This window comes from Varanus komodoensis, unplaced genomic scaffold (genome assembly GCF_004798865.1).
Source record: "Varanus komodoensis strain SLA01 unplaced genomic scaffold, ASM479886v1 scaffold10, whole genome shotgun sequence".
In the NCBI taxonomy this organism is placed as follows: domain Eukaryota; kingdom Metazoa; phylum Chordata; class Lepidosauria; order Squamata; family Varanidae; genus Varanus; species Varanus komodoensis.
This window is the reverse complement of record NW_025335269.1, coordinates 22318921-22337616: the sequence shown is the minus strand read 5'-3', so window position 1 is coordinate 22337616 and position 18696 is coordinate 22318921. Positions and strand designations below refer to the sequence as shown.

The 18696-nt window shown below is 40.1% G+C and overlaps 1 protein-coding gene across 1 annotated transcript in view; it reads left to right on the top strand.

The window, feature by feature from the left end:
• Positions 1 to 18696, top strand: part of LOC123016510 (myosin VIIA and Rab interacting protein) — a 172476-nt gene that overhangs the window by 74690 nt on the left and 79090 nt on the right. Inside the window, exon 3 of the mRNA XM_044416979.1 lies at positions 2017 to 2238. Coding sequence (XP_044272914.1) covers positions 2017 to 2238 — 222 coding nt within the window. The remainder of the gene's footprint in view (positions 1 to 2016; positions 2239 to 18696) is intronic.

The following is an 18696-nucleotide window of genomic DNA, read 5'->3' as shown; positions in this document are numbered from 1 at the left end:
AGAGGAAATCAGTTATTATGAGGAGAGACTGCTTGGGTAAATGTGGGACTGATCTGAGCATATATGCTCACTTCCAATTTTGGTGCCTGCTAAGTTTAATTTCTCCAAGCAACTGCTTTTCTTGTTGTGAATTTTAAGAAGTCTGTGCAAGTGTGGTATGCTGACATTTGCAATGTCCATCAATCATATAACTTGCGTAGCAGTGAGCGGTTACAATGTTTCCTTCATTACATTGGCTCTATGACATTTCATAGGAAATTCAAAGGGATAAGCGGTGTTTCTTTTGTCTTCTGTTGTCAGAAGCCTTTGTTAATGAACAGAAATCAAGTGTTCCCTGCAGGAGCAGTTACAACAGATGCCAGTTCATAATGCTCTGGGAGCTTTGAAAATAAAGACTTTGGAGTCTTAGCTTGAAGATGAGACTGCGACTGGATGCAACGGTGGCACACTTAGCTCTTCAAGTGTGTTTTTGTGCTAACCCAAGAAATGCAGTGTCTGTGTTTGCACATCATACTAGGCCACCCTGCAAAGAAGCCATGCTTTGGTGTGGGTTGTTTGCAGAAGAACAGGTGATGCGACACCTCACGGCTTCTTTTCCCTACCTTCCCTCTCAGTCCTCCAGTGGGTATCCCAGTTGGCGATTGAGACAATAGCTTAACCAATAGCTTTACCTTCTCCAGGTATTCTGGACCTGAACAAAGGTCCAGAATACCTGGAGAAGAGCAAGCAAGAGAAGAGATGGTTAGTCTTGTTCCCTTCTGTCCTTGCATTTGTCACCCTCAACGTGCAGAGGGTGTTTGCCTAAAGGGAAGAGTCTTCTATATCCACAGAAGCTCTCCATGCAAGCCAGCATTCTGTCTTATGTGGAGGCCCTCCTCAATGTTCTTTCACGAGCATAGGAAGCATTCCTCTTCATAGAGTCACTGTGCATAAGCTGAGGCCACAAATGTGAGGACATCTGACCCTTCCCTCACATGCTTCCTTGATTCAGGTTCAAAACATCCGAACCGGGTTTTAACCTTTGCTTTGTTCGCTCAAGTACATTAATTGCATAAAGCAATACGTGTTGAAGAGTAACCAGCTTGTGGAATGAAACAGTGAAAGACCAAATGATTGAAAAACTGGAAGTAAAGGCACATATCAGTTCCTTATCACATGTTTCACAGCAAAATATCCTGGCAATCAGGGGCAAGAATAATGCTTTGTTGATTTCTTGGGTAAGCCTTTGACCTGATTCAACATAATGAAGGCACATTTCCTGGGCTAGGGGAAGACTGCAGTACCTGAATCTGATTTTGCAGCTTGCAGCATAAGAAATTAACTATTTGTAAATCTAAGTTGGCATGTATTACAATCATGGGTTGGCAGGAGTGTACCTCTTTGAAACTTTTAAAAATAATCAGTGTATTGTTTGCCACGTTGGACCTTACTGCTACAGTATCATCAAAATTTACAATAAAATAACTTTAAATGGACAGAAAAGCTACACTTGGCAAAAACTCTGTAACATTTCCCAGAAAATATGTTTGTAAGCAAGCGTACGTTTTAAATTTTTCAAAACTACTGCAGTAAATATGAATATGAAAGGATGCCAGATCTCCAATATCTATCTCTAGTTTTACAGGTGGGTTATATGGAAGCATATGGAAGTGGGGAAAACAATACTATGAGAGAAAGTAAGAGAACTTCAAGCTGGATGGGTGTGGTTGAAGCTCCCTAAACCAGTGAGAACAAACAATACACATGTACGCACACGCAAGGAGAAAACATGAGGGGTGAAGAGTGATACTGTTTTTATATTCTCATTTCCCAATTGGAGGAGGCAATGCTGGGAAAAGTGATGGATTGGTTCAGGCCTAGCTGAACCCTGAAATTAGCCCCTGGGGCATGGTCAATATAATATCAGCTATTTAGGGTATTGGCCCTGCAAACAGAGAATTGAGTGCCCCTTTCCTTCTATGGTGCAATAGTATTTTGATTCTGTCTTCCCTTTGTTTTTTTCTTCCGATGCTCCAGTGAAATGAAGCAGAAGCTCGATGAAGAAGGTAACAAGTGCAGTATCCTTTCAAAGCAGCAGAGTTTTAATGAGCGATGCTGCATGCGCTGCTGCTCTCCTTTTACTTTTCTCATCAATACCAAGCGACAGTGCCAAGATTGCAAATACAACATCTGCAAGAACTGCAGCTCCTATCAGAGGAAGGAGAAAGCTTGGCTCTGCAACGTGTGCCAGCAAGCTAGGTGAGTACATGCTGTGATACTATTAAATGGCAAAGGTGATACCTTCTTCTGACCTTTTTCCTTTGTTACAAGGTATTATCACTAATGTGACTTGGAAAGACACATACAGTGTGCAGGAAAATACCATTTTGCTTTGTGGCTTGTAGTCTAAAGCTTCTGTGGAGAGGCATGTTCTCTAGCGGATCTGCTTTATTCATAAAGTATATGGTTTGTTTCCTCCTCCCCCTCCTCCTCCTCCCTTTCCATGCTTATTTTGAAGATATTCTGATGAATCAAGAAACTGATATTATAGAGAAGAACAGAAACAAAGACCTCTGTACTCCAAGGGGGCATGAGTCAAACAGAAATGGTAAATCATGATGACTAGAGGAGAAAAAAATGAACTACCTGGATTTTCTAATACTGGTTGTTTGAATGTTTTCTGCAAGTGATATGTATAATAGCTGTAAAGTGTGTATGCATCTGTCGATATGTCTGTGACTTTGTCTTTCTGTCTGGGAGACAGAAAGACAAATAGGGAGGGAGGGAGATACATATTTGGTCTGCATTACATGGCCAGGACACCATGGATTATTACCCCACAATAAGCTGTGTTACTGTATGTGGCTGCCATTCCGAATAAGCAATCCCCGATTGGGCAGTCAGGGGTTGTGCCAAGTCACGTGAACCGCACCATCATGGGTTATTAAGGCTTAAACAATGTTCGCATAACCTTCAATAATAGTAGGGTTCTTTGAGGGTTGTTTAACAGGGGCAGGTTTGTATGACATGGTGCAACTCCCAGTATGCATTCAACATGCACTGCAACTCATTGTGGATTTAATAATCTAAGGTGAACCAACTGTGTCATGTGAACTGGCTCACAGGTATAGAACTGGTTCATATACAATGCCAATCCATAGTTTATTTAAGCCATAGCTTTTTTTTTTTTGGCTTTTTTATTTAAGCCATTGCATTTTACTGTTGCTTGTTTATTTAAGCCATCTCCCAGCAGATCCCTCACAGAACCTTCTGTAATTTATTTGGAGGAAAAAAGCTTAGCTCTAGTTGCCTTTGTATGGTTTCTAGTTTTCTCTTTTGATCGGTTTGAAAAATGTGCACTTAAAACAATTATTATCCTGTTAGGCAACGTGAAGCAATATTTCTGTAAGTTCTTGAGTACTTAGTCATCTAACCAGATTTAACATGGAGAATGCATTAAATTGTTTCCCATGGGGCTGCCTCCCCATGATGAGCTATTTGTGCCCCAGATCACCAAGTAGATGGTGTGGCTTCTCTCTGTCTTGAAACACTGTGAAGAAAACAGGCCATTCCATGTTGCTGGCCATGTGCATCAGCTGCCACGAGGAACAAATCAAAATGCTCCGTCTCCACAGCATTGTGTGCCCTGATCCTGTGCAGTGTGTGTAGAAAGTTATTCTAACTGTGGAAATGGTGGGAAGTGAACCATTACAGGCTAGTTTCAGGGGCAGCTGGTCAAATGGGGGAACTCACATGTTTAAATATCCGAAGCTTTCATAAAAGACTGAAAAATAAACAGAAAAATATGACAAATGTTTAACCTTTAAATGTAGCCTTGAAGCAAGTAGTTTAAAGCAACTTCAAAGATATTTCTTCTGGAGTGTAGGAATGTGTGTGTGAGAAAGCGGGGGGGGGGGAGGGAGGGAGAACAAGGAATGCCATTTTCAGGGTGAATGCATCCCTTAGGGCTCATTCAAACACTGCTCTCAGTGTGGTTGGAGTTAGAAATATACTTCCTATGCTTGTACTAATTGGCTCCCCGTCCATAGAGCTTTTGCTTGCCACTACAAACTGCCCTAGATATTGATTAGCAAGGGTAAGGCAAAAGGTCTACTTGGTACGTTGTCTTCAGACAAACATGATTGTTCAGTTTTCCGAGCAACACATGTCATGAAAACCTCACCACAAAGATGAGTCAATGTATGCTATGCTTTCAAGCACCAAGGTGGTTGTGTGGATTGGTCACAAGTGAACTCTGCATTAACTTATTCATAGGAGAATGCGTATGTTTCGTATGCCTTTGTTAGCTGAGCCACGTTGTTTTCTTTGTTAAAACTGAAGGCATGTTTCCCTATCATGTCTAAAAACACTCATGGCTCTGAAATAGCAATAACTGTGTGTATACTGCAACCCCTTTCCCATGTACGATCATGAGTGAGATACAGTGATACAGTGTAGTAGCTAGGAGCTGAAACCACACATCCAGATAGTCCATTGCCATGAACATTCCCAGCTACATTTTGCCTCTGCAACATTCCCTTTCCCCATCAGCAATAAATATGAGATGAAAACCATCTCAACCCAGCTTATATTACTGCCATATAATCATGTATGTTGGACTGTGACCTTGGTCTTGATTTCCGCATAGTATGATCCAATATCTCCATGTTGGCATAGTGCCTTCATAGCAGCCCTTGGGCATTGTAAGGTAGTCAGCTCAAGTAGCAGATGCTTGTGGGCAAGAACAAGGTGTTGGTAAAGATAGATGCGGGCCATGTCTATGCTCCCTGTGTTACTCTACAGCATTTAGTGGAGGACACTTTACTAGTTTTGAAGGCAGATCATCGGTTTTGAAGATAGATTCAATACCAGCCCAAGCATCCTTTGTACACAGAATGGAATTGGGGTGGAATGACAGTGTCAGAGAGCAAAATGCCTTGAGTGCCAGCAGAGATAATGGGCACTGGGGCCTTGTCAATTATAGCTCAAACAATTCCAAAGAAATATACCCCAAAAGTATAAAAATATCCAGTTAATAATTGCTTCATTCCACTTATCAGCATTTCAAATATGTTTATAGCATAGCATGCCATTTTTCCTTTTGTGTGATATTTTAATGTGTTCTTTTTCTGTAACCAAATAAAATAATCGGATCAAATAATGGACAGAAATAACCACGTGTACCCTTCTCAGCTCTAAAGACATGAACATTTCCCTATTGTACTGTGCTGCCTTTAAATAAGTCTATAATTTCTCAGATTATACAGGTTATTTGCATAGAAACTATAATTTTGGTGTAATTTATTTATGTTTTACTTATGTATACAATCATTTGTTAAGCATAGGCTGGCTAGGTATGACTCACAAAAAAGAAGACAAAAGAGGGATACAAATATGTATATGCTAATTTATGGAATCAATGGAGATTTAGAAGTATTAAGATTTAGGTATGAATATAATATAAATCACCATAGAGAGGAAGACCATTTCCCTATGACTTCCCAGAAGTCAAAGTAATTAGAACACACATGAATGTGCACACATGCTCTCTCTCTCTCTCTCTCTCTCTCTCTCTCTCTCTCTCTCTCTCTCCCCCCCCCCCCCCCTTCCTTTCACTTATCATAGGAAAAACAAAAGATGCAAGACAGTAAGGAGTAGCTGCTTTCAGAGACAATGTATACAATTTTGATTGCCATATGAAAAAGACTGGAAGTGAGTCTTCCAAGTGAATGAACGGCATATGGCACAACATAGCCCTATAGGGTTCAGGTCCAAGCTCTTTGAGGGACCGTATCTTCTGTGGAAGACCTTCTCTTGTTCCCACCACCCTCATAGGCACACTTGGTGGGAATGTGGGAGAGGCTGCCCCAAGGCTCTGGAATTCCTTTCCCATGAATGCTAGGTTGGCATCCCCCCTTTAATATTTCCAGTGACAGGCAAAACCCTTTTTATTCCCCCAGGAATGAACTGGGCCTGTGAATTTGTGTTGGACAAATTCTGTTTTTTTACATTGGTTTCAGTGGTTTTTTAATGATATTTTATGATGTTGATGCTTTACTGATTTAATTATATTTTAATTATACCTTTAACTTTTGCATATTTCTACGATTGTTAAATAAATATAATGATAATGACCATTTTCAAATTATGCTAAAATGAATTCATCAAGGATAGGCTTGGGATTCAGCTACTGGATATGTTCATGTTTACCTTTATCCCAGCTTCATTTCCAAAAAGACAGGACACCTTCCATCTCTTCTTCACCCCATGCATCTTCTTTCCCCTCCCTAAGAAGATCTTAGGTGCCACTTTCCTCTGTCATGCCCTTCCCCTCATTTATTTTCTTTACCTTTATCCAGATTTGCTTTACCTTCCTCCTCCTACCCCCTTTCCCGTACTCTGTCTTTAGACCTCTTTCCACCTTTCATGCTGATAATTATTTTCACACTTACCTCACTGGTCTGCTGGACATCATCATTTTGAAGCAGCCATGGCTACCAAGATGGCAACCCCATTCTTGCCCTCATCACTGAAAGGCCTTCCCCACATGTCTAAAATGTGCAGGATTTGTTGAAATTTCAAACCCAATCTTAATTCATGAAGACAGAGAAAGGGTGCTGATATGTATACCACAGTACCAGATCTAAAATATTGGAATTGTAGAGAACAAATTGGGATCCAACCCCACCCCCCCCGCCAAAAGAAGAGCAACCCTAAAAAAGAGAGGGCAAGCCTGGACTAAAACAATCAGAACCATGTATAGATAAATGCACTGCCTTAAGGTGGTCTTAAGAACTTAAAGCTGGTGGATTGAAATGAATGGTATGCATTCATTATTTACTTGAAGAATATGGATGTTTTTTCAGCGTCTTGTGACTGGTTCTCTTTGTAGCCGTCCTGTTTGCGGGGAAGGCCTTCCACTGGTGATGGTGAGGAGGGGTGCTTAGTCTCCTCCAAAGTGACACTGATGATCAGGGCAGGTGGGAGTGAATGTAACTAGCCAAGAGAGAGAGAGGGAAAGAATGAGAAAGAGAGATGGACTAAAGTCCTCTGTGTGTACGTCCTTAATACAGGCAAAGCAAGTACGATCATTTGTTGTTGAGGCTGCTATGAAACTAGTTAGCCCAGGATCAAAATTAATTTGGAATAATCATGATTGCCTGTCAGCTACATGGATGTGATGAAGAAGTAGTTGCCAGTGCCTTTCATTAAACCCTTACTATGGCCGCAATCTGTATTTACTTACATGGCATTAAGTTCCATTACATAAGAAGGCAAGAGCAATCCCGCTGGATCAGAGCAAGAGTCCATCTAGTCCAGCACTCTGTTCACACAGCAGCCAGCTGGCTGTCCAAAAGAAACCTGCAACTGCACTGTCCTGGCCATGGTCCCCATTTACTTCTGAGTAGTCAGGTATAGGATTGAAGTAAACATGGCTAAGGAGTAAAGTCTGAAAGAGGAAAACATGATAAGGAGTCTTCTTTTTAAAACTGAAACCTAGTAGGGAAAAACCATTTTCATTTATATCTGATTAATGCTTTCTTAACCAGTGCATTCATCTATACCAAATTCTGTTTGATTTAATTATGCACTTCTAAGCAATGAATGTAAGGTTGCTAATTGATTTGACGTGTGTAAATTTTCATTAGCAGGCAGTAGCTCAAGTCTTCGTTTTCTTCATGCTCTATATCTGCATCCACTTCTTCCTGACAAAATAGTCTGAAGATTAGTTAATTCATGCAACTAATTTTTGATGTTAATTCCATGGAGGAGATTCAGTCAGTGGGAATAATGGTCAGTGTGAGAGGTGTTTATCATTTTTCCTCCACTCAGAATTCTCCCATGCAAAAAGCCCACCAGAGCTGGGTTTAGCTTGGTTTTTCCACAGCTAGGTTTCATGGCCAGATGTAAGCCTGCCTCAGGGAAACTGGGCTTGGGGGGCATTTTCAGGCGAAGCACCAGATGGGTTAACACACACTCTTCTCCTTGCGTACAAATATTCCCTCCATATTTACATTCTCTTGGCAAACATAGATATGTGTGTGAGCAACAGAGGTGGGGGATGAACACAATCATTTAAAAATGGCCTAGCAGGCTAACCAGAGATATTTACCTGAAGAGGTGAACCTGTACACTGTTAAGAACCTGTACACTATCTCATGTGTACACTGTACACATGAGATACACCGAAATGCTGTGTGTGTCTGAATGCAAAAGCTTTTTTTGATGAATAGCCTCCACCCTTGCTACTTGGATAACACAGTTGAACATAAAAGGAAAACCTGGAAGGAATGTCACATCAAAGAAGCTTATGTTTAAAATATTTTTAGCTTGTTGTTGTTATGCGTCATCAAGTGTCCAACTTACGGTGGCCCTATGTGTGAAATCTCTTCAAAATGCTCTATCCATGATAGCCTTGTTCAGCTCTTGTAAATTTCAGGCTGCGGCTTCCTTTATGGAGTCAATCCATCTCATAAATTGGTCTTCCCTTTCTTCTTCTGCCCTCAACTTAACCTAGCATGATTGTCTTCTCTAGTGAGTCGGCTTCTCATAATGTTTCCAGAACCAAAGTTTTACCATTATTTGCTTCTAGGAAAGTTCTGATGTGATTTGATCTAAGACCCACTTGTTTGTCTTTCTCTCAGTCCAGGGTATGTGCCAAGCTCTCCCACAGCACCATCTTTTGAATACTTCAGTCTTCATAAATTTTTAAGCTTGCCACCTCTCATGAGGAAGGTTACTGTATTTAAACATAATTTAAATTAGAATGAATAAAATCTTACAATTGTTTAAAATCCTGCCATCTTATAGCAAGGCACTGGTGCAGTGGGGAAAACTACTTTAAAATATCAAAGAATTTTGTGGTGTTATAAAGATCATATTTACTGTCTTTAAAGTGCCACATTTCCCTGACCATTTTTTGAAAATTAAACTATTTCTGGAAAATGCTGCTGCTTCTGCTTTGGTGAATGTCAAATGATGTTCAGTCTCTCTCTCTCTCTCTCTCTCTCTCTCTCTCTCTCTCTCTCTCTCTCTCTCTCACCCACCCACCCACCCACCCACCCACCCCTAATAACTAAATAAATACACACAAACACAGATGAGAAAACAGTATTTCACCCTTGAAATTCCATGACTGTGGGTTAGCTGTTGAGAATATATGTTCTTGAAGTCCTGATTTAATGTGGATTCCCTTGATCAATGAGGTATTTCATGGTGGACATTTCCTCTCAAGAGCCTAATTCTTCAAGGCTTTCTAGGTTATGACCAATGTCTTGAAAGCAAAACTAGACATACAGATTGGTGTGGGGAGCACACTGAGCACACACAGTCCTGCACTGGGAAAAAGCAGCACTGAGACCCTTTGGAGTAGAAAAATGCCCAACAGGGAAAGAACTAAGTGCCACTTTGTCTGCCCCTCCACCCTTTAACAAACCTCCTTTTGGCACTTTGCAAAACTTAAGCTGAACAAGCTCTTTTCTTCTCTTTTTTTAAACACTCCTGATATTGCATTTCAGGGGCAAATGTGGCACATGTGATTTGTTTAACTTACATAACAATGAATCTATGCGTTGTACATTAGGTGGGGTACTCTACATACAGATTTTGCATGAGTAAAATGAGCTAACAAAAAGCAGTTGCCATTTCACCCATCTTGGAAGAAAAGCTGTGTTTAGCAGCTATGGCTTTTTCCATTTTTTGCTCCAGAAGTACGAACCTGTGTTCCTATTCAGTTCTTAGAATTGATCCTGATCCCCATGCTGCAGTCTCAGTGCAGATTAGGGCCCAGACACCTCATCTAGTGTGCAAAGTTTTAAAAAAAGACATAGCTGTTTGACACTGATTTCGGGTGCACTCCTCTGCTCATTTAGAGAGAGAGAGAAATTCCTATAGCTCCTTGCATGCCCAGTCAGCTGTACCGGCACTTGAAATACGTTAAATTACTTGACTGTATACATATTTGTAGCATTTCAGGTTGGCATTTCTTAGACTACAGTGTACAGTGCACTGTACACACAAAAACACTATGTATGAGCATTCCTATTCACATTTGATATTCTTCTCACCTTTTAGCCCCTTTTTAAGGATGTGCAAAATTTGCCCTTTCTTTCTGTGGCATTTTCTTTATGCTTTCATATCCAGAAAAATCCCATGGAGTATTTTTAATCTGAACAGACTTTGTACAGTAGGAGACAGAGAGAGTGTGAGAGAGTAGCTGTATAAAATAATATGCACTATATTGGTAGGCCAGGATTAGGAATGTTAAGGAATCTGAGGGTGGGGAGCGAAAATCAGTTGGATTGCCATATTCAGTCTCCCATATTCCAATTCATTAGCCCTGTGCTACTGCCAACTTGCTGTAGTGCGAATTGAGAAGTCTTCCATCTTAAATGTGGACTGCAGTTTGCACATTTTTGTGAATGTGCACCCTAAAACTTCGTTCTCATTTGATTTGTGCAGAAGCATCCAAATTGCACAAATTTTATACGGGCAGGTTATGATTTATGGAGATTGACTGGTTCTGCACAAATCACTCTAGAGGTCTGTGGTTTTTCACTGCTTATTTGGGCAGATTTTATTGGAGGTTAAAAATGTGCACAAATCACAGTCTGTCTTAGAGATGAAAGTCTGTGGGAAATAATATTACTTGGTCCACTTATAGTCATCAGAAGGGAAGGGCACAGGAAAGGCACTGAAGTCAAATGAGCCAGATTTCCCTGATTCCTAAGCTGACACTTACCCGCAACCCTGTTAACCAGGTATGAGCTTGATATACTCTCCAAGACTAAAACTCACAGGAAGCTGTATCCCTCTCTTTCACACATGTCAGTTTGTGTTGGAATTTCTAAGAAAGGATTAAACATGAACTCTTACCACTTGGTGCTTTCTTTAATATAAGCATGTATAGAATGAGAGTGCAAAGCAAGTAAATTCAGAAATTATAATATCCAACTCCAGTTTCATCTTTTTAAAATCCCACTTGCTGACCTGGTGTTTCTGCATGAGGTATTTTTGGTAATCCCATGATCCTTCACTCATTGTAGTTTCTGCATCTTTTGCATAACATGATTGTTCTCCAGGGACTCTCCCATGTTTTGAACCCATTTTCGTGGCATTTGTAGGACAGGGATAGGACAGAAATTATTCTCTCCTCTCCCAGTAAAGCACTAGGAATTTCCTATGTTTGCAATAGGATAGTGCCACCTTGTGTTCATGGAATGGAATAAAAAGAAAATCAAAGAAAAAGTCTGCAAAAACCCCATATGTATAGAGACTGACTTATTCATGCAAAGACAGGGAAGAAGCAGACTCAGAAAACTTGTGAGATAAATGCTTCATGTAAAGAAGCCCTTAGGAGCACTGTTTAAATATATCACAATTTCTTAACAGCTCCAGGCTTTCCTAAGGAACAATTCAAAGTGCCTATCTATCTTAATTTCACAGCCTCACTTATGTCAAGTGTCCAACCTTAACCTTGGCTCCTTAATTGGCTTTCGATTCAGTCGAGATGGTTTGTTGAACAATTCCCAGGGTGTTGCGTGACAACGTCTCCGTCTCTGTCTCTCTCATTCTCTCTCTCTCCCTCTCTCTCTCTGAGAAAGTTGGGGGGGGCAGGGGAGAGAGAGACAGAGAAGGTTTCAGCAATCTTGTGTTTACTTAGCTATTTTCTCTACCACCTTTATTGAAGTTTTTCCTTTCTTTTTTCATTGCATGAAGAAGAATGTGTCCTTTATGTGTGTCTCTCTATGGGGGGGGGTGCTTTGTTGTCCTGAGGTTTGTTTATATTATATATTAACCAACCACAAGGTGGTGCTGTGGTTCAGCTGTCATATAGTGGATTTGTGACTTTTTATGAAGGTTTTGTTCCAGTTTGCATTTTATTGGCTAACTTTCCTCCCTGTAATAAAGCCCCATGAAAATGACTGAAAAATTCAGGAGAGGCTCTAGAGGAAGGCAGCATCATGGAAAGACCTTGTAAATTTGCATAAGGGATTGTGAGCCCACAGTAAATTCCTCATGTAGAAAAACCCTCTGATTAACACAAGATAAATTTACTTACTATGCCAGAGAATTTTCTAAACAAAACCATGGCAATTACTTTCTTCCCTCCTTATTTCGCTTTCAGTTAAAATTCTTTGTAGGATTGGGGACATGCAGGAAGGAATGTTAGTGATTTGATCATCTGTTTATTTTTAATCCACTTTTCCATGCTCAGAATGGATTACAGCAATATCAGAACAAAAATCAGTAGGGCAAATGTGAAAGAACGGACAGTAGGCAGATTGATTAATTAAGTCCAGGTGTTAATTAACGTAGCAAAGCCAAGGTGCTTGTGTTACCACCAATAATCGTGAATGTTCATTGTGCTTAAAACAGAATAGCCACTGTCTGCACAGTTTCTAAACCCCTGGAAACTGTTCTGAAAGGAACTCTGGATGTTACACCCTTTGCTGTGTATGAAGCCTGCAGCGCAAAGCTGTGAATTCCTACTGCTCCCTTGGCACTGTTCAGCCAGTCAGAATTCTGTGGTGTTGCTAGAAGGTGCAGAATGGCTTGGAGTATATCTATGCATGTCCTAACCACAGGCCATGCAAGACCCCTCGGAAGTTCTGCAGTTGGCAAATCTATACCACCACATCCAGACCTTTTGCAGAGACCTCAGCTTCTGCCACCTGGTTTTTCCCTTCATTTCCAGGATTCCACCCCACCATATACAGCCACCCTTCTATTGAGCCCCTTCAGATTCCCTACCTACAGGGAACCCCTCCCAGTCCTTTCCCTGCCCTTCTTAGCTACTATTCACTCTACAGCAGGGGTCTCAAACTCGCGACCTGCAGGCCAATTGCCGGGATGGGCGGGACATGGGGGGGGCCTGCGGCCTTCAAAGCGCCGGTGGCACCCAGGCTGGCTGCGGGATGGGCGGCCCACCACCACCGCGGTGGTGGAATACTTGATGCGGCCCAGCCTCACCCAGACTCTACTTCCAGCGGCCCCCAGGTAAGTTGAGTTTGAGACCCCTGCTCTACAGGGACACTGTGAGGATTTGATCCCAGTCCAACTGGATATGATCCCTTCTCATGGAAGTAAAAACATGAACATTTTGTTACTCTGAGCTTTGGGTGTTTTCACATGAGCAAAATTTTTTGGCGGCATGTGTGTCCAGATAGTCAATTTCCACATGTGATTTCACATCACTTCTGCCTCCTCCAACCCAAAAAACAAAAAAATCCATTAAGGAGGAAAAGGCAAAATAGCTGCGCAAAGCCTTCTGAATGGTATTTGAAAGAAACATCTTTTGCCTGTGACAGCTTTTGTACGCATGGCATTTATGGTGCCCTCATCATTTTCTATTTACAGTTGTTTACTGGGTCTTCAGACAGTGTCATGACCCTTCAGTTTCACTTTTCTGTCCATCCAGCATTTTCAGAAAGACACTTTAAAGTGGGGAAAATGCAGCATTGTATTGTGAAAGGGAAAGAAAACAAGTTTTCCTCTTGTGTATTTGCACTATTCCACTACAACACAAGAAGTTACTCCATAGAAAAGCAGGAAACAATCTCACTTCTACAATGGAACAGGAAGCAGATATAGCTGATTAACAGCGTTGTATGGAAAAACAATGAATCCTGGAATGTTTGTGGATGTTCTGCAACTTCACAGGTTGTGTTGCCAGAGGTACAATAGAATATAGATTAGCTTGTTAAGGCGCAGACTGAGAAATAATGAGAAACATAGTTCTGACTTTCTTCCAAAATGTCTTGCAGAACCTTACAGTTCTGCAGAATACAGTTTAAAAAATAACCTTAAATTAAATATTTTTGTACAGCTAAATATATTCTGTTTAAAAATGTTTCCATGTAGACATTTCCGCCAAATGAAGGCTTGCTTATTTAAAGAGACGGTGTGATTGAAATGAAGAGGTTTCCAAGGCAATGTGAATAATAGGGTTTAACTTTTTTTTTAAATGATTTGATAGACTTCTAAAACATTTCAACATTTATTAACCATATTAAAATCCCAAGTAATACTGTGCAAGACAGAGTTATCCAAAATGCAAATAGGTAAAGTTTACAGATCTGGAATGTCTGTTGTTTGACTGCAAGTCCCATCATCCCTCCCCATTGATTTTGCTGCCTAGGTACTGTAGTCTGATGAAACTGAGAAGGCCACACATTCCCTAGCCTTGTTTTAAAAGCTGTGGTGACCAAGCTTTGCATGTTTTATGTTGAGGGCCATTCTCTCTGAGAGGTGACCCCTCAGAGGCCACATAGACCCCTAAGAAGGGATGGATCCCCAAAATATATTTTACAAAGAAATAATGTGAAAACAGTTCGCAATCTTGTCTTTAAAAGGTCAGCAAACACAATGAATGTTCCCCCCAATCTTTGGATGACTCCTCCCGAACTTGTAGGCTGGCTACCAGCTTGCACAGCAGCCGCAGGTAAGGCTGGAGGTGAATGTGGAGGGGCTACCCCATTTTTAGCTCTCCTTCCCTGCCATGTCTTTCCATCTCTTTCCTCCCTTTTCCCGCAAACAATTGCATCCTCTGAGAGCGAATATCTGCATTAAAGTCTGCTAACACCTGGAGGCCATTCACTTCTTGCCCTGCACTATAAGCTGATGAAAATACAAAAAGCAAACAACCAAGTAAAGGGATTTTAGATTTAATGTCAATGCTTATTGGGTTATTATTAGCAATGGGAATGACAGTTTTTCCTGGTATGTTTGGATAGAGCTTTAAGGTAAAGTGATGTTTATAAAGAAGGCACTGCATAAATAATAAAGTAATATAGACTTATTATTTATTTATTTATTTATTTAAAACATTTCTATGCCGCCCCCATCGCAACAAAGCCTCAGGGCGGCTCACAAAGGACACATAAATACATAAATAATAACTCTCTGTTAATGAACGTAGCCTGTTTCCACACTGTAGTGGGTGGCATGGCTGGGAGCCTTATAATTATGAGAAAGCACCATACAAAGTCTGCTAGCAACATGCTTGGACTACCTGGAAGTTGTAATAATTGTCCCACTTCAGAGAACCACACAGAAAGATTTTCTAATGCAGTGGAATTTTATCTTCCTTTCCTCTCTAGTCACACGTCAGTCCCAATTTACAGCTGAACATCAGATGGGGCTATGGGAGACTGGGAGAGATGCTTAAATTCTAGCAGTGGGATGCAACCCAAGCCCCACTTTCCTGAAGGAAAGAGAGAGAGCCAATGTTCTGTGCTACTTCTGTGCTACTTCTCGAAATCCTTGAAACACCATCTAGCCGCAGAGTCTAATCCACCCTTCTTTCCTTCTCTGTTGGAAATACCCCATAATAAAAGAAGCAGGCATGTGCAGTCACCTCTCACTCTCTCCAGGGATAGTTATATTATTTGTGTTCTTCAGTAGATCCCAGACCAAGCATCCTGAGCATCAGAAGGTAGCAACATTCCAGAACTTTACTTGTAGGCACTATAATATGTTTTATTTCTGATATTGATAATGCAGTTAGGAATGATAAACCCATTAATTAATTCATACTTGCATGCAATTTCCCATTTGTTTCTTGACAGAAAAAAATGTCTTTTTTCATTTGGTAGTTGTGGAAATGTTTATTTCTTAAATATGTAAGTACTTACCGAGGACTGTGTTACATCTCCGTATTATTTCATTTTTCATTTTTTATTTTCTCAATTTTTTTTCTACTGGAGGATAAGGTCAATATTGCTGCTTCATGGATTAATAAGTTTATCATGCCCATATGAATTTCTGGGGTTCATATGGATTGCCCCCATGGCATGGAGAGCTGCTGTAATTTTGTTTATATGCACAGCATTTTTCAGTGATAGGCACTGTGGTTAAGCAATTTGCAGATGGTTTTCTTAACTATTCTTATGTATTGTTGCATTAGCATCTTAAATACTAATGGAGCTTAAAATCAAGTTGAAATTGAGCTGGGAAAATGTTAGCTATTAGATTCAAATGTAATGCTTACATTTTTTCCTAATATCAAGAAATAAAAGTATAAGATGGCTGTTTTTAATTTACTTGGGTGTAGAGATCTCATACATATAATTTCCTTTCATAGTTTCTCATTTGTAGAAAGTACACGACAATCATTAAAAAATCAATTCTCTTTTTAAGTTGAAAAGGATGCACATCTATTTTGTGTATTTCTCTTTTGCCTTTGCCTCACTTTCTTTCTGCTTGCCTTATGTTTTGTATATATTGTAATATATTTTAGCAATTATGGAACTGTCAAATACAAATTTTGCCTCTGGCTTCTTGGCTACAGTTTTCTGGACATACTCCTGTTTCAGCATTTCCTATATCACATTGTGTAAATGCTAGCTATTACGCAAACTAAGTCAAGGCAGAATACTGTCTACATATGTAGCATTACTTAGATTATTGTATTTTTATACTCTTCTGGACAAGGGCCATAATCAGTGAAGCTTATTTATGAGGTCAGCACTTACTCCTACAACATGTAGAGTAATTAGAGAATGTGCGGGGTAATTCATCTGGACCACACACAGCTAGTGTGGAGGCAAGCTTCATGTCAGTTTTGTGTCAGGGAAACAACAGGTCCTGCTACTGACATTCCCAGTTCCTTACTTGCTGCTATGTAAGAAATACAAGGTTACTCCACAGAGGAAGAAAAGTCATTTTTAAGGAAGTAACGCTATAGTTTTAATAGAGTTATAGTTTTATATCCATAGAGTAGGGAAGGACAAGGAGTAGAAAGGAGACAAGGAGCATTTTCTCAGAGGCATATTGCAAAATACCTAAATGTTGGTGCCAATGTGATGCACTGGTTAGTAGTACAGGACTGGGAATTCAGCCATGGAGCCGACTGGGTGCCTTTGGGCCAGTCACAGGCTTTCAGTCCAATCCACCTCACATGGTGGATGTTGTAGTGAGGGTATGATTGAGAGGAGGAAGCGAATCAGGCAAGCTGCCTTGAGTGCCTTGGAAGGGGGAAAAAAAGCAGGATACAGCTCTGTTAAATAAATAAAGTTAAACTGGACAGAGGCTGAGGCATGGAAAGCAAAAGTTAAAGAACACACATTGAAACTATACCATCAATTTTTAAATGGAGCATAGTCCTACTTTGTCCAAAATTAATTTTCAGTTCTGAGTTCCATATGGACTGTGGTTTTTGGAAGGTGCTGCTGTGTTGCTGAAGCAATGTAATAATGGGCTTTTGATGTCGACCACTGTTGAACTCCGATCTGGTCCTTCTCCTGCATCTGAGAAGACATGCATGAGAAAGAATTTTGGCTGGTACTTAATGCAATTCAAGGAAATGCATCCTGTAAATTAGTTTCAGTCATCTTTGCTCTGCATTTGAACCTAGATATGCTTTCAGTGTGATTTAATGTCATCCCAAACCCCAAGAATTCAAGTATGATGGGCTCTAATGACCATAGTAACAGTTTGCTTGTTTTACAAACAAAAAAGGAAGGTGTCAGACTTAAGGATGTTAAATATTAGACATGATTTATAGGGTTCATGGTGAGGTTTACCCAACATTAGCAGATTTTGATGTATGTGAGCACTTTTGCATCTCAGGGAAATTCTGATTATGCAATACTTTATGTATTTGAAAAATGCTGTCCCCATGGTCCAGATTACTTTGTTTCCTGATATGCCAATATCTTAGCTTTGAAATCTTCCTAGATGTTACTGATTAATATAAACTGTAACAAAACATCAAAACAAGATATGTCAGAATTCTGCCACATTGTTTGCTGCAACTTGTGGACAAATCTATCGGTTCCAATTTCTCTGTTTCTTATCTTTCTGGTCTTAAGTTTGTTTTCTCCTGAATTGTGATTTTTTTTTTTTTCCGATTGAACATTCACCAGCATTTTGAGGCACGTTTCACCTAATGTATACATATTTCTATGCATTTCCGCAAGTTTTCCACTAATATGCATTTTTGATGTTGTTTCCCCTGACATATATAGTTCTGTACCAGTTCTCTGGTTGGAATACTCCCTTTGAAAATGCAAAGAAACAGAAAATTAGAAGGTCCAAAGAACAATGCAGTGCTGGCTGGGAAGTGCTGCGAATTGGAAGATTTTTTCTAAATCTTTCATTAAGATTTAGCTCTGAGTTTGTTTAATGAGTTGAGGCTGAGAAATTAGATAAGTTCTCTTTAAAATGACATCTGGACAAAATTTTTGCGAAAAATAGAAGTTTTGGCCCGCAACTCCCATCAGCCTCAATAAGCAGAGCCAGCAATAAGGGATCTGTGGTTTGATTCCTCTTTGCAGTGATGTCCTTTCTCGAAGGCTGTGGCTCCTGGTTCTTTGGCAGGCGGCACAGACAGGAGTGTGCTGTCCTTCAGCTCTGTGGGATCCAGGAGTTAAGTGGGACATTATATTTTCTACATAGCAAAGGTCTTATTTTTGCTAGCACAGTAAATTCATTGCCTCATGAATGCAAAAGGAACATGAATCCTAAATCAATATGAACCTCAGCAAGGTGATTATATTGAGATGTATATTCACATAGTCTATAGACAAGATATAAAACAATCTAGTATAGATGAAAACTATTCATATTTTTCTCATTGCAAAAAATAAATAAACCATGACTGAAATAAAGATGAGATCAATGGTAAAATATTGGTTACTATCCCATCATCTGAATGTGTTGGTTCCTTGCTGTCATAATCATCTTTAACTGATGCATAATTATGATTACCAAAAA